Source organism: Chenopodium album, chromosome 6 (assembly GCF_948465745.1).
Source record: "Chenopodium album chromosome 6, dcCheAlbu1.1, whole genome shotgun sequence".
NCBI lineage: Eukaryota > Viridiplantae > Streptophyta > Magnoliopsida > Caryophyllales > Amaranthaceae > Chenopodium > Chenopodium album.
In genome coordinates this window covers 72,091,793-72,107,120 of record NC_137839.1, presented here as the reverse complement: position 1 = coordinate 72,107,120, position 15,328 = coordinate 72,091,793, and the positions used below count along the sequence as shown (strand labels likewise).

The 15,328-nt window shown below is 31.9% G+C and overlaps 1 protein-coding gene and 1 long non-coding RNA gene across 2 annotated transcripts; both read left to right on the top strand.

The window, feature by feature from the left end:
* The first annotated feature begins 1,137 nt into the window (after positions 1-1,137).
* LOC145635190 (uncharacterized) lies at positions 1,138-5,085 on the top strand. The gene is made up of 3 exons (XR_014113804.1): positions 1,138-1,309; positions 2,908-2,981; positions 4,987-5,085. It is a non-coding gene; the product is annotated as an uncharacterized LOC145635190 (long non-coding RNA).
* Positions 5,086-10,571: 5,486 nt separating this feature from the next.
* Positions 10,572-11,517, top strand: LOC145635189 (germin-like protein). The gene is made up of 2 exons (XM_081686475.1): positions 10,572-10,695; positions 10,973-11,517. Exons 1-2 carry the CDS (start codon positions 10,572-10,574, stop codon positions 11,515-11,517), a joined length of 669 nt encoding a protein of 222 aa, XP_081542601.1.
* The last annotated feature ends 3,811 nt before the right edge of the window (positions 11,518-15,328 follow it).

The following is a 15,328-nucleotide window of genomic DNA, read 5'->3' as shown; positions in this document are numbered from 1 at the left end:
AAACCAAATAGTACGTATTAAAACTACCAGGTCTACCACCTAAACCAAAGGTGTAAATATATGCCAATACAACTTCTATGCAAGAACTAGCCCCTTCGCGCGCGTAGGACGGACACTCTAGTAAATGTAGAAGGAGTATAAAAGAATTTGTAATTCAGGTGGAATTTCAGTGTTTAAATTCATTTACTCTGTATGTCATTAACTGCACGTTTGCACCCACTACAACAAATTGACTCTTGTGCCACGAATTAGGCCACGGGAATACAAAATTCGTGGCATAAATTGAGCTTGCCACGGGAAAATATAGTTAAGCTAGAAACTTAAAAATCCATTGAAATATTATGCCACGGGAGAAAAATATTCGTGGCAAATTGAAACTTGTGCCACGACTATTAATTTTTTCCCGTGGCAAATAAACACTTATGCCATGGTGATTATGTTCCCGTGCTAAACTTACACTTATGCTACGACTAATCTTATTTATGTTGCAAAATATAACACTTTCACCAAGGGTAATTTTTTCACCGTGACATTGAAACCATTGTGCCATGTTAAAATTAATTTTTGTAGCATGCATACATATATTAACATAAACCAATAATATTCATTTTAAGGAAAGACTAATGTTCTCAAGAATTTAATGAAATTATTATATGTACAATTAAATTTAATCACAAGATACATATTATCTATAAATATTCTATAAAATGACATACAATGATTACAATTAATAGTATTTTTAATCAATTTATAAGTATATTAGAATTGATGAGTATGTAAAATGGTAAATTATACGTACAATTAAAATTGATGATTTTTTTTGTTTTCGGCAAAATATAATATGAAATATGATTATTTACTACTATATAATTGTAAAATATTTTTCCATGATTTCAAATAAATCATTCCAGAATAACATGAACATTAACTTATACGAAGTACAAAGTATTGAATTCTAATTGTAAAAAGTAATTAAAATGGACATTTGTTCATTATATTGATTTTTTTACACGAAGTATAAAGTACATATTATTTGACCTTATTTTGTGTAAAAAAAAATTATATCCTAAAATTACATACGGAGTACTATTTGAGCTCAAACTAGTTGTATAAAAGTATAACTATTCAAAAAATAAAAAAAAGTATAACAGATAAAAAAAAAGTACAACTACTTGTTTCCGTAATAAAAGAAAAAAAATTAAATTCAAAAACCTTGTTTGCAGAAAGTTAGAAACCGTTCGAACAATCCTTGATTCCCAATTCAACCAACGCTCGCACAGTAAGATCAATTCTTCGACAAAATTTCAAGGTTAGATTAGTTAAACAAGAATTAATTCTTCGTTTTTCTTATATCAAGTGTTTTAATTAATGTATCAATGTTGATTGTAGTTGCTATACTTAAATAGAGTTGTTTTCGGCAATTTCGATTTTATTTTTGCGATCTTATGCTTCAACATCGTATGGTAGCTTCATTCCCAGATTCGTGTTGTTTAATATTAATAATTTTGTACTATATGTTAGCTTAATTCGATTTTTTGCAAATAATAATTACTTTGATTAAATTTTTGTGTAGAATCTTTTTAATCTTCTGATTATTGTTTGCATGTGCTGCTATTTAGTGTTTTTGGCTAAATAATTAAAAGTAAAGACTCTATTTTAATCAATCACGAGTATCAAATTATTTTCTAGACTTTATGGGTATTCTGTCAAATTTGTGACTGAATTCTTTAGTTTTCTCATATATATTAACTATGTGTAAATTTGATTAACTAAATAATTTGTTAGTCTTTACATTCTAATAGATAGGCTAAGGGGGCCAGTGTGCAGGGACGGGATCAGGAAGGGAGGGGAAAAATATGCAGATAGGGTAAGAAGTAAGAGTGCAAGCAGGTGAGGGTGTGTGTTAAGGCAGGGAGAGTGCATGTGTGTTGCTAGGGAAGGGGGCGGTGTGTAGGGGTGGGGATAGTCAGGGATGGGATTAGAGTGCAGGTTGGGGATAAGTTAAGTGTGCAATCAGGGGAATGGTGTGTAAGCAGGGAGAGGGCAGGTGTGCCACAAGGTGAGGGGGCAGTGATCAAGTAAGGGGGCAGGTGAGGAGGGGAGTAATGCGCAGGCAGGGAATGAGGTAGTGTGCAGGCAGGGTAGGGGGGCAGGTGTGTAGGGGAGAGGGAAGGTTTGCACTCAGGAAGAGGGAGGTTGGTTGTAAAAATTAAGTTGGATTTTTAACTTCTTTTTAAAAGGGGTGGTGTCTTTGTTGTTTCATTTGTATTATTTTACTATTTGTATTAGTTGATTCATTTGGGTCATTTTAGCTGACTTTGCTTATAAGACTGAATGTTATTGATCAAAATTAAGAAGTATGATCAAATTGTGCCTCTCTCACAAAAATTCTACCAGCTGATTCAAACTTTGAGCATACCTTGTATAGTTGCAATGCTGCTAATGATAGGTGCAATGTTGTATAGTTTTTTATTTTTATTTTTTTTATTCTATGTTTATAATTTCCATGTTATTGCATTAATGAGCTAAGTTGGATTGATAAATACTGCTATGCTTAATTGCTATGTACTTTCTTCGACAGAAGACTATGGCTATGCATAAAGGGCCGGGGAATGCTCATTGTCTAAAGGGACTAACCATGATTGAGGAAATGTGGCTGGAATTTAGTGGATTAGCTAAGGCTTTTATTAATTGATGATAACGTGGCTAGAATATGCAATCAGTAGTATCACTAGTATAATGTAACTAGTTTTAATTTATCCTTTCATTAAGTATTCATTGTTCTAATTTGGAACTTGTGATATTCTAACTGACTTTAGTTAAGAGAATCATAATTTATGATGGTTGCTTCATAATGCATACTAGTTTTGATATTTGACTGCCTTGTGGACTCATTCTGTTTATTAGATGGTTCAAAGTCTGGTCATGGGCGAAGAGCTTAATTGCATGAAGGACAGTGGGATGCCATCCATGTTATTGAGGTATGTCTACAGACTACTAATCTTCTACTTATTAACTACTCCCTCCGTCCCCAAAAGTTCAACCCTTATGGCCAAATTTTAGTCCCAAAATGATCATGCCATTTGCATTAAAATATTCATCAATTTGCAACATTATTTGTGCAAAATTACCTTCCCATATAAATTTTTTTTTTCAATGTATTTTTATTACTTTCTCTCTCTACTTTTTTTAATAAACCCTCACTACAACAAAATAAAGCAAAGGTAACAGTGCAAAACCATTGCTTAATATAAAAAAAATGTTGCCTTGTAGCTAATGCAACACATATGAGGCGTAATTTATACCCCCGTTGTCTATTCATAAGGCAACATATTTTTATTCAAAGGCAACAATTTTGAAAGGCAAGGTAAAATGATACATAAGGCAACACTTTTACTAAGACAACAAATGAAAAATGTTGCCATCTAAGGAGATAATTTAAAAATGTTTCTAAATGTTGTCACTCCCAAGCATTTAGTAGTTGGTAGGGCTCGAACTTGTGACCTCAAAGTCACAAGGTGAGGTCCCCACCAACTCCACCGAACTTGCTATATACATATATACATATACATATATACATATACATATATACATATACATATATATATATATATATATATATATATATATATATATATATATATATATATATATATATATATATATATATATATGTCTTTTTAATATAAATGTAGCCATAGATGGCAACATAGATATTAATGTTACATTTTCAAACAATAGTTTTGTTATTGTTATCTTTTCATGCAACAATTATTATATGTGTTGTCTTAGACAAGAAAAAGGTAACACTTTAAGCGACTGTTGCCTTATATAGTCTAGAGCAACACTTTTTTTTTCTGTTACTTTAGTTCAAGGTAACAAATAAATATTGTTGCGTTAGATTATTAAGAGTAACATTTCTGTAAGTGTTGCAATCTTAAGTGTTGTCTATTCTTATTTTTTTTGTAGTGCCTATGTAAATTTAAATTTTCAATATAATTTTACTTCTTTTTATTTAACTTTCTTAATGCCTACGAAATCAACCCAAAAGCAGTGTCGTCTCGGACATTTTTGTGGCCGGGAGCGAAAACTAAATAGGGGCCCCTAAAGCCTAAACAATGAAGTCGTATTATATAAAAATACATCAATCAATTATTTCGTGAATTTATAATAAAAATTTTATCAAAATTACTTACAAATACATGATAGTTATTTGGAGAGGTTGTTATATACACCCGGGTGTACCGTACAGTCTTACACCCATGAGTATTTGTTCTCATTTTGATGATCGTTTTTCATTTTATCATGAAATAAAGAAAAAAAATTAACCTTAGGTTAGTTGGGTGTACGGTACACTCGGGTGTATATTACAAATTCTAAGTCATTTGAGATTGGCTTAACTTGCTCTTTTTGCTCAATTTTTTTTAAAGCTTTTCACAATTGGACTCATCTTTTTTCTTATGCTTCATAATCTTATTTAAAAATATATATATATAAGTTCATCAAAGAACTTTAAGAGGCATAGTTATAAAAATTGGGAGGTGAGAGGCTTAGAGGGAAAAAAACCCTTGAAGGACACCTATCTTAGTATTTTATTTTAATTTTTTAAGAAAGCTTGAATTGGAACACGCCTAAAATATATTGAAGCATATTTTTCTGTTTTTTCTTTGTTTTTATTATATATATATATATATATATATATATATATATATATATATATATATATATATATATATATATATATAAGTACTAAATTAATTTTTTTTTATTAAAAAAATTGATATGGGGCCCCTCAAAGTGGGGCCCTGAGCGATCGCTCATTGTGCTCATGCTATGAGTTGGCCCTGCCCAAAAGGGTCGTTCTTTCGGAGACGGAGGGAGTACAATTCTATGCAACCTCATTTTGTTTTAACATTTTTCTTTTCCCATAGATGTTTCTTAATAATTTTACTCATCAAGCACCAAATTATTTCAATGATAATATAGGTGCGACCTTAGGACGAAGGAACCGCAACGTACTGTTTAATCAACACTGTTATGCTATCTTTGACTACAAATAGTGACTCCTGCGTGCGGGACATTCAGATTATCTGGATCTATTAGAAGACAAGTACGTGTTCTGCACTCGAAAACTGTGACCATTCTAAACTCAACTTTACAATGTGTTGCCCTTTGATAACTGGGGCAACTACCAGAATACCACATAATTTTCACTTGCTTAAACCCTATTCCTAGGTTTGTACGTAAGTTTTCTTTTTGTGGTGTAGATGAGTATGCAATTGTCAGTGGCTAAAGGTCATCCTTGTGACATGGGAAAAATTATTGAAGAATTGGAAGGCAAGCTAAGAAACTCATTGGGTCAGGTACTATGCATGACTGAAAATTTTATGCTTTTGATAGTTTATTGGACATGCCAGTTCGATGCACACACTCCATACCTAGACGGGATGCTCTATGTAAATATGTTTGAAGTGAGCAGTTTTATACTTATGCATATGTTTGAACTGTTTTTAACTGGCGACCTCGCAGACTAGGTGGTGGACTAGGGAATGACTAGAGTTAGAGGTATTTATAAGCAATTTGGGGTAGGAGGACATTGGGGTTGATCAGAATCTGTTTCACCTGTCAAGTGCATTTTCAACTTTCATCTTCTATATTTATCGAAATGAAGTGTATGCTTAACTGCTTAAGAGGGTCAAAGTTGCTAGAATCAAAGGACTCATTAGGAATGATTTTCATGTGCTGCTTTATTTGACAAGTTTGATGCACAATCTGTACTTCAAAAGCTTTGATGCATATTATATGTGTTTATTTAATCAGTTTGTGGTGTACTTTACATTGTTCAGTTTCCTATTTTTGAGTCAAATGTGGCATTTCTTTCTTATGCAAGTTTCATTAAAGCTGGGTTATGTTGGTTATATTCTTTATAAAAATTATAATATATAGTTTATGTTGGTTATATTCTTTATAAAAATTATAATATATAATTTAATTTATTAGGCTTTTATAATAATTTTTGTAACTAATTCTTTTTATTTTTCGTTCTTGTAGGTAAAAAGGAAACCGCAAACCACAAGATTTACTACTATTTATTTTTATCAAATTACATATAATGTAAATATTTTTATTTTACTTTAGTAAAAGGATATGAGGGCATAACTCTTTTTTTTCCCCTGTTTTCGTGCGTGTATGTGAATGGTACCGAATCATACTAATTTCGAATATATATTTGTTTGTGTGGATATTACACATCCTCCAAATTTATTATGTGTTACGAAATTTATATATTGATCTCAAAAAATATCAAATTTGACTTATTTAACCGATATCTGACATTTAAATTTTTTAGCCACATGAGGCCACGAGCCCACGACAAAGATTGGCTATACAAGGTCAGTTATATTTTGTGGCAAACAAGCATATTAGCAACGGTAATATTTGTGGTTACCAAGTTTATTAGCCACAGTATAATTTTGTAGCAAATTAGTTGTTAGCCTCGTTAGTATTCGTGGCAAAAGAATTTGTTTGCCACGTGAATACCCGTGGCATAAATTTCAAAATTAGCCTCGACATCCTTTTTCCCGTGACAAATTTCTTGCCACGGCCTCTTGTGCCTTGAGAGTAAATTTCATAATTCCCGTGGCTAAACTGCATAGCCACGGGAATTTTAAACTTGTGCCACGATTTTTCTCGTGGCACAAAGGTCGATTTGTTGTAGTGACCCTTTGATAACATGGCATCTTTGTACCCTATTATTTGATGCGCTCGTAGGACACCCTAGTAAATGTAGGAGTATAAAAGAATTCTTCAGGTGGAATTTCAGTGTTGAAATTCATTTACTCCACATGTCATTAACTGCACGTTTGCACCCTTTGATAACATGTTGTACCCTATTATTGATTGGATCGCGAATTGTCAGTGATAACATGGACATTACTCGTTGTACTTCCTCATCTTTGTACCCTATCATTTCTTTTGATGTATTAGGAGTACTCCTCGTGAGGAGGGGTTCATAATGTTTTTCTTTTTTCTTACCCTAAAAAAAAAAAACTGCACGTTTGCACCCACGGCCAAAGGTTGTGTTGTACTTTGCTCCACTAACTAAAGTCGTGTTGTTGAGTGCACATCCGGCCAATTTTGCCAAAAATTAAAATAATACGGAGTAATAAAAGATTTCCATAAAATGGTTAAGTATAGAATATACATATATAGTAGAAAAAAAAAGAAAATTGGAAACTAATAATCCCACTTTTGTCATTTCTGCTCAAAACAATCCCACCTTTTCGAATTCCCAGAATAATCCCACCTTTGACCCCATCTTCTCAAAATGAGCCTTTTAATCCATAAATTGTTTAATAGGTTAACCTTTTTTTTTTTTTTTTTTTTACTTTTTTTTCTCCTCAATCTCTTTTCTCCCACCTTAGCTACCCACCATAGCCACCACCACCCTTCCATAAGCACCACCACATCACCACCTAACCCCAGCCAACCCACGAAACCCACCAACCCACGAACCCCAGCCAACCCACGAAACCCACCAACCCACAAACCCTAGTGTAGACACCCATTTGTGTCTCCCCAAAACCAAACCCAGTGATGAGTACCTTTCACGTCGAATCATAATCGAATGAAGCGAAAGTGTGAAAAGTTTAGTGTTGCGGAAAGTTTTAATTTCTTTTCTCTTCTCTCTGTTTTTGAAAACTTATTTTAAGAAAACAGCCAATCCAGTTTGGTTGGTCCATGATATAGGTCCAATAGTGGTGTAGTTGGATGGGGCTTGACAAGAGCTTTCCAACGATATATTATAAGCTCAATTCCGATGAATATTGAGGAAATTATGGCCAATTTACCAAACTGGGCCTGGTTTGAGCTTTATATGCGGCCCAATGATCTAGGGGAGGGCCTAATATGATTTATCATTCCTAATGCAATTAGGAATGGTTTTAGTCTTCTAGATTCTTCTAGAAGGTTCTTTTCATTCCTAATTCAATTAGCATTGATAGATTGACTTTTGTTGACTTTTCAGAGTTTTAATTAAAATCAAAAAACATTTTCGAGGAAAAGATACGATTTTATCCTCCAATACGGCAAACTTGTCTGATTTTCGAAAACGCGTCCAAAACAGGCCTGGCGTCTGACTCCAGACATTGGCGCCTGGAACCAGGCCTGGCGCCTGGTGCTAGCCATTGGCGCCTGGCGCCAATTAGCCAGGGTTGGCGCCAGCTCTGTTTTGCGTGCGCCAATCTCGTTTTGCGTGCGCCAAGTGCTCTGTTTTGATATTTTATCTTTTTGGCTAATTTCTCTATAAATAACGTATTAAAAACTCCGTTTTCATTCACCTACAATCAGTTTTCATTCGCAATCATTAATTCTCTAATTATCTCTTAATCATTCACCAACTCTCATCAAGATTTTCTTGATTATTCTCTCTCTCTCTCTCTTTTCTAAACTAGCCTTTTCTCAAATACAAAATTCCGCATTCGCAAGATCTTGAAACACCTAGCCATATTCGAAGTTGCCTTCGCCCTAGACGTGAAAGAAAGAGGTACGAGGCATCAAAGTAAGTACTTTAATGGTTTTTATTGATATTATGATGTAGAAATCATGTTTATATTGTTATTATGATATTCCTAGTATCATGTTTAGGGAAAAGGTTATAATATCAAATATGCTTATTATGATTCCTGCGATGCTTCTTATGTTCTTCCTAATATTTATAATTGTTAGTATCATGTTAGGGTTAAAGATTTGATTTTTATTGCTTAGTGACATGCTAGGGTTTGTTATTAATCATGCCTAGGATCTTTCTATTATTATGCTTTAATATTAACATGAACATGATTATGATTATAATTGTTATAATTTATGATGATCATGAATATTATTATTATTATTATTATTTTGATGATATTATTGCTATAATTATTGTTATTATGATTATTATAATGATTGATTATTATTATGTTGCTTGATATTATATATTGTTATTGCTTGATCACGCCTTTTTATGCATGTTTAAAGGGAATTTGGTATTTGTAATCACGCTTAATAAGATAATTAATAATCTTGTTTAGGGTTAATGTGATTATAATTCAAGTGATCGCCAATAATAGATTTATTTGTGCATTATATTCAACCAACATAGATAAACAGGTTTAGGGTTAATCCTATTGATTGTATGTTAGTCAGAAAGCGCACATGAATACGATCAGAATAAAGTAGAGGCCTATTATTAGGGCAGGTTCAATCTCTTTTAGGTTGGATTTGTACCTTCATCCCCGAACCCTATTTGGTTCAAGACCTTATGGAGTTGACGATCTCTTGGATCGTTAAGGGGTGTAACCTTCATCCTATGAACGGTTTACAAGTTCCTAAAACTTGTTGGTGACTCTTTTGCTCTATCTTCTTCCCTTTTGGACGCCACCGTACTTTAGTGTATGACCATAGTGGGGTTTAGCATGAAATTAACGCTTGAAATCTATTCCCTACACCTAGCCACCACGAACCCCAGCCAACCCACGAACTCCAGCCACCACGAAACCCACCAACCCACGAAACCCACCGAGCCCGACCACCCACGAACCCCGATCTCAACCACGAAACTGGGAAAGGGAGGTGGGGAAAGGGGAGGTAGGGGTGGTGAAGTGGTGTCTGATGCGGTGGACGGTGGTGGGGGTTTTTTTTTTTAATTGCAAAAATTAAAATTTTACCAATCAGAAGGTAACACGTGGCAAGTCACCTTCTCAAATAAAATATCAATTTCACAAACCGGTAAAAGGCTTATTTTGAGAAGATGGGGGTCAAATGTGGGATTATTCTAGGAATTTGAAAAGGTGGAATTGTTTTGAGCAGAAATAACAAAGGTGGGATTATTAGCTTCCAATTTGCTAAAAAAAAAATCCAATTAAAACTCAAAGGTAGTAGTTAGAAAATCATGCATCTTAATTGTACATAGTTTAACCAACAAGAGTTGACTCAAGTGGTAAGCAACTTGATGTCGTTTAAGGGAGGTCTTGGTTTCAAGCCTCATCAAATGCGAAATTCTCTTGTTGGGAGACACATCCACCATAAGCCAAGTGTGTAACCCAGCTTGGATCCAAATGTAATCGGAGTTAAGCTTCAGCGAACCAAGTGGGCCAATCTCAGTCGTACATAGTTTATATTGTACTTATCTGTTTTTTCGCATTTATCAAAACATCCTATGTCGCGTACTCTTGCTATTCGGATATTGCATTATTAAGACGTCCTACTCAATCTGATCAACCTAATCTTACAACATTTTGATTTAGTTGTTTAAATAAAGTTAAGTTACATGACCATGTCAAAAATGCAAGACTGACGTAGTCACTACCTGCCAAGTAAAAAATTAGACCATTAACTAACTACCCTCATTAAAAATCTATACAATTGAAAAAAGAAAGTTTCGTGAATAAGACACACCATAGCGTACTGACCCCAACCTCGACTATAAAAGGGATCCTTTAGCATGCAAGAAGGTTATAACTTGCATACTTTGTAATACTCACATACATTATTCAGTGTAACATACCAATTTTGCAAGAAAAAAAAAAATGGAAGCTCGTTATTTTCTTGTTTACCTTACTTTCTTAGCCATGTCTTCCTACATGGCCTACGCGACAGATCCTACTCAGCTACAAGACTTCTGTGTTGCGGTGAATGACCCAAATAATCAATGTATGTATGATTTTTGCCCAATTTAATTTCAAATGTATAAGCATTAAAATAAATCTTGAAAACTGTATAAAATTAGGAATTCATGACAAAAACACGAGTAGATCAGTGTAAATAGTGCGTTTGTCATGATTTTCTAATTTTAAACAATTTTCAAGAGTGTTTTTAATGCTTATATGTAGCCCTAATAACTATATATAATATTTTCCTTTATTTTATTTACGATTTATACTTTACTTTGGAAATTGATGCTAATTAAGAGTTTTTAATAAATTTGCAGTGTTTGTGAATGGATTGCTTTGCAAGAATCCAATGGATGCTAAACCCGAGGATTTCTTTAAGGATGGGCTAGATAAGCCCGGGAACACTAGCAATAGGGTACAATCCGCTGTTACACTAGTCTCTGCATTACAACTTTCAGGGCTCAACACCCTTGGTATCTCATTGGCTAGGATTGACTACGCACCTTACGGCCTAAACCCTCCTCACACACATCCTCGTGCAAGTGAAATCCTTACAGTCATTGAAGGAACCCTCTATGTAGGCTTTGTAACTTCCAACCTTGCTAACGGCGATAACAAGTTATTCGCTAAGGTGCTTAACAAAGGTGATGTGTTTGTTTTTCCACAAGGCCTCATTCATTTTCAATTCAATATTGGAAAATATCCTGCCATTGCTATTGCTGGATTAAGCAGCCAAAACCCTGGCACGGTGACCATTGCTAACGCCGTTTTCGGGGCTGATCCACCTATCAATGTTGATGTACTCAGCAAAGCCTTCCAGCTAGATGCACACATAGTGAAGATGCTCCAGTCGAAATTTTAAATTAGCCTTTAATTGATTATGCCACGATTTTGAAGTATTATTTCATACAATAAAGAACCTAGTGATCGTTATGGTTGTCTTGTTCTAAATACACATCCTACTATATATATGAGTGCGTGCTAATACATTCACACGTTCGTTGTACTTGTCGTTTTTGAATGTTATGGAACAATGATCAATTATATATACTTTACAATGGACTTTGAATAATATACAATACATTTTATTAAGTTATACTTCCTCTGTTTTTTTTTATTCTTGTAGCACGGTTGATTTCATGCTAATTATCAATGCAATATATTGAACACCAATATTTTTAATTATCAATATGAATAAAATACATACCATAGATTTGATATTATAAAAGTGTAAATCAAGGGGAATTGGATAAGATTATACTATGTATGTCAACCTCTTCTATAAAAGAACTCAATCTTATATAAGAAAAAAATTCAACCGTTTATTAGTTTTGATCTAACCATCTGATCATTTAGTAATGTCATTTCTGTAATATTGAAACTTGTTTACTATTTTTTTTTTTAAATATTAAGGGTCTGTTCCGATTGACTGAACTCAGCTGAACTGAACTGAACTGGACTTACTAATTAGTGATTTTTAACTACGGATTAGTGATCTTTGATTATTTATTGATTATTTATTACTATACATATGTGTATATACAAATGTACATATTAAAATATTTATTATTATTATTGTTGTTATTATTATTATTATTTTTTGATGATTATTATTATTATTTATTGATTATTATTATTAGTATTATTATTTCAATTATTATTGTTATTATTATTATTATTATTATTATTATTATTATTATTATTATTTATTGATTATTATTATTATTATTATTATTATTATTTATTACTTATTTATTATTATTATTATTATTATTATTATTATTATTATTATTGTTGTTGTTGTTGTTGTTGTTGTTGTTAATTAATATTATTATTATTATTATTATTATTATTATTATTATTATTATTATTATTATTATTATTATTATTATTATTATTATTATTATTATTATTATTATTGTTTTTGTTGTTGTTGTTGTTGTTGTTGTTGTTGTTGTCGTTGTAATAAGAGCTTAAAATAATGATATTTGGCTTTATATCATTAGCAATATCATTAGACATAAATTAAGAGCTGGACTGAATTTCAACGGAAGAGAACATGCCCTAAACCTATGTGAGATTCGAACATAATAAGCAAAAAAATTTAGAACATAAAAATAGTTTAGAATATAGAAAAAAACTTAGAACATAAGCTGAATATTAAATTTTGAACATAGGCTGAAAATCAAATTTAGAACATAGGAAAATATTTAGAACATAGAAAAAAATATAAAACATAAGAATAATCTAAAATATAGGAAAAATTTAGAACATAAGCTGAAAAGTAAATTTAGAACATAGGAAAGAAGTGCAGTATTAATTTAATTCCAAAATATATCAACTCTTGTGCAGTTGTACGTATATAATTAGAGTTAGACCGATGCACATTTTATTCCCTTTTGTACCCTACAAATCTATGGATCACTAGATTGAACTCATTGAAGTGGTGAAGGCGTTGTTTGGAACAAATAATGTTATATGTCCAAAAAAAAAAAAGGTTAATTTTTAAATTACCACCCAAAAATGTAGCCATTTTCGAATTAACCACTCATTTAATTTTTTTATTTTAAATTAACACCCCTTAAAGTAAATAAATGCTCAGATTACCACCCATTTCAAAAATCTATTTCAAAAATCCGGTGGATTTTCCGTCTGTGGGTCCCACTTAACGCTTATTTTGACCCTTTTGACTGATTTTTTCCCCGATTATTCTCTTTAAAACAAGCTCTCCTAACTTCAATTCACATTTCCTTCACCAAATTCTACCAAATTTCATTATAATTGGGGTAGAATTTAGTGAAGGAAATGTGTTAGAAGTTATGAGAGCGTTTTTAAAGAGAAAACTCGGGGAAAAATTCAGTAAAAGGGTCAAAATAAGCGTTAGGTGGAGCCCACAGACGGAAAATCCACCGGATTTTTTAAATGGGTGGTAATCTGAGCATTTATTTAATTTAAGGGGTGGTAATTTAAAATAAAAAATTAAACGGGTGATTAGTTCGAAAATGGTTACATTTTTGGGTGGTAATTTAAAAATTTTCCACAAAAAATCGAATAATGTTATTGATTCAAATAAAGTAGATGATAAACAATATACTCGTATATTTTCATACTATAATCAAATCATTAGTCATCATAAAACATTTACAAATGAAAGATGATGTATGAATTTAACAAACACATAATAACTCAAATTAAGTAATAGAGGAGTTCCCTTCATTAAAAAGACATTATTTAGGACGTATTCGGTATTACATAGATGTGAAGGTAGCTGTTAGCTGTCAACAAGGTGTAGCTGTGAAGATCAGTGGCGAATCCAGGAATTTGAAATAGGGGTGACACTAGAAATTACCAAATAAAAAAATTCCTAATAACTTGAGCCTCAAACTATTTTTAAGCTAATTATAACACATGTAGTTAGCTAGCATAAATCAAATTAATTTTTTTAACACAATGTATAGTGTTATCATTCAAAAGTAACTACAAAATCTAAACAACAATTAATTTCCCAGGCCCATGAGGTTTTTACGGATAAATTATATACTCCATACTAGTTACAAAGTATCGAATACTCAATATGACAATCAAATTAATAAATAATAGTCAAAGTAATATAGAGTAAATAGTAATATTTATCAAAATACTCATGTTAATTATGAAATATTGGAAGTCATTTTAATATATATACGTAAATGTCAAGAATGGAAGGGGAAAAAAGCACCGATAATTTAAAAAATAAAACAAAGATATATACGTAAATGTCAAGAAGCTAAGGCAGGAAAGGGAAAAAAATCATAGATAATTTTAAAAAGAAAACAAATACTAGAGGCACAAAAGGGAAAAATAATGTCAAAAAGGGAAGAGAAAAAAAAAAGCATGGATAGTTTTTAAAAAATCCAAAGACTAAAAAAAACATTGATAAAAAAGAAAAATAAATACAAAAGCCACAAAAGGGGAAAATGAATGTAAAAATTGATAAATTATTTTTTACAAAAACAAAGACTTAAGGCAAAAAAAAGGGTAAATGAATGCAGAGAGATTCGAACCCTAACCAACCAACATATAGCAAATTAATTGCACTCCTTTGTTACCATTGCAGCAACTTACCTATCATCAATCAACACTATATACTAAAAGACACACCAGCGATGACACGTGTTATCTCCTGGTGTGTCCTTAATTATTTTTTTCCTTTTAAAAAATATTTTAATTAAGGAAACAAATCATTTACAAAAATCATTTTTTTTGTACATATTCCATATTGACACGTAATACTTATTACATTTAAAATAAAAGATTTATTCACAAATCTTTCTAAAAAAAATTGGACAATATATACCAAAAATCAATATTTTAAAATAATTAGTGACCTATTTTACAATAAAGATTTTTTGTCTACGTTGTTTCAGTTGTGTATTGGAAGCTACAATTAAAATTGCAAATATCAAATTAACATATCACATACTTTTATTATTTCTTGACTAAATTATGATTATAATATTTCTCAATCAATAATAAAAAAAAAAATCATTGTGCATGGCACGGGATCTAACCTATTTCTTGAAATAAAATGCAGTGTAAAATATATATACCTTACATTAAAACAGGTTATTTTATAGAAAAGTTTTTTTTTTAAGGGAGAGGCACGTGCCCCCCCCCCCCCCAAGGTCCCAACG

Excerpts from the sequence above, each read along its gene's own strand:
- LOC145635189 (XM_081686475.1), top strand. The coding sequence starts at position 10,572 with ATGGAAGCTCGTTATTTTCTTGTTTACCTTACTTTCTTAGCCATGTCT. Across the intron at positions 10,696-10,972 it reads GAATGACCCAAATAATCAAT|TGTTTGTGAATGGATTGCTT; the intron begins GTATGTATGATT and ends ATAAATTTGCAG.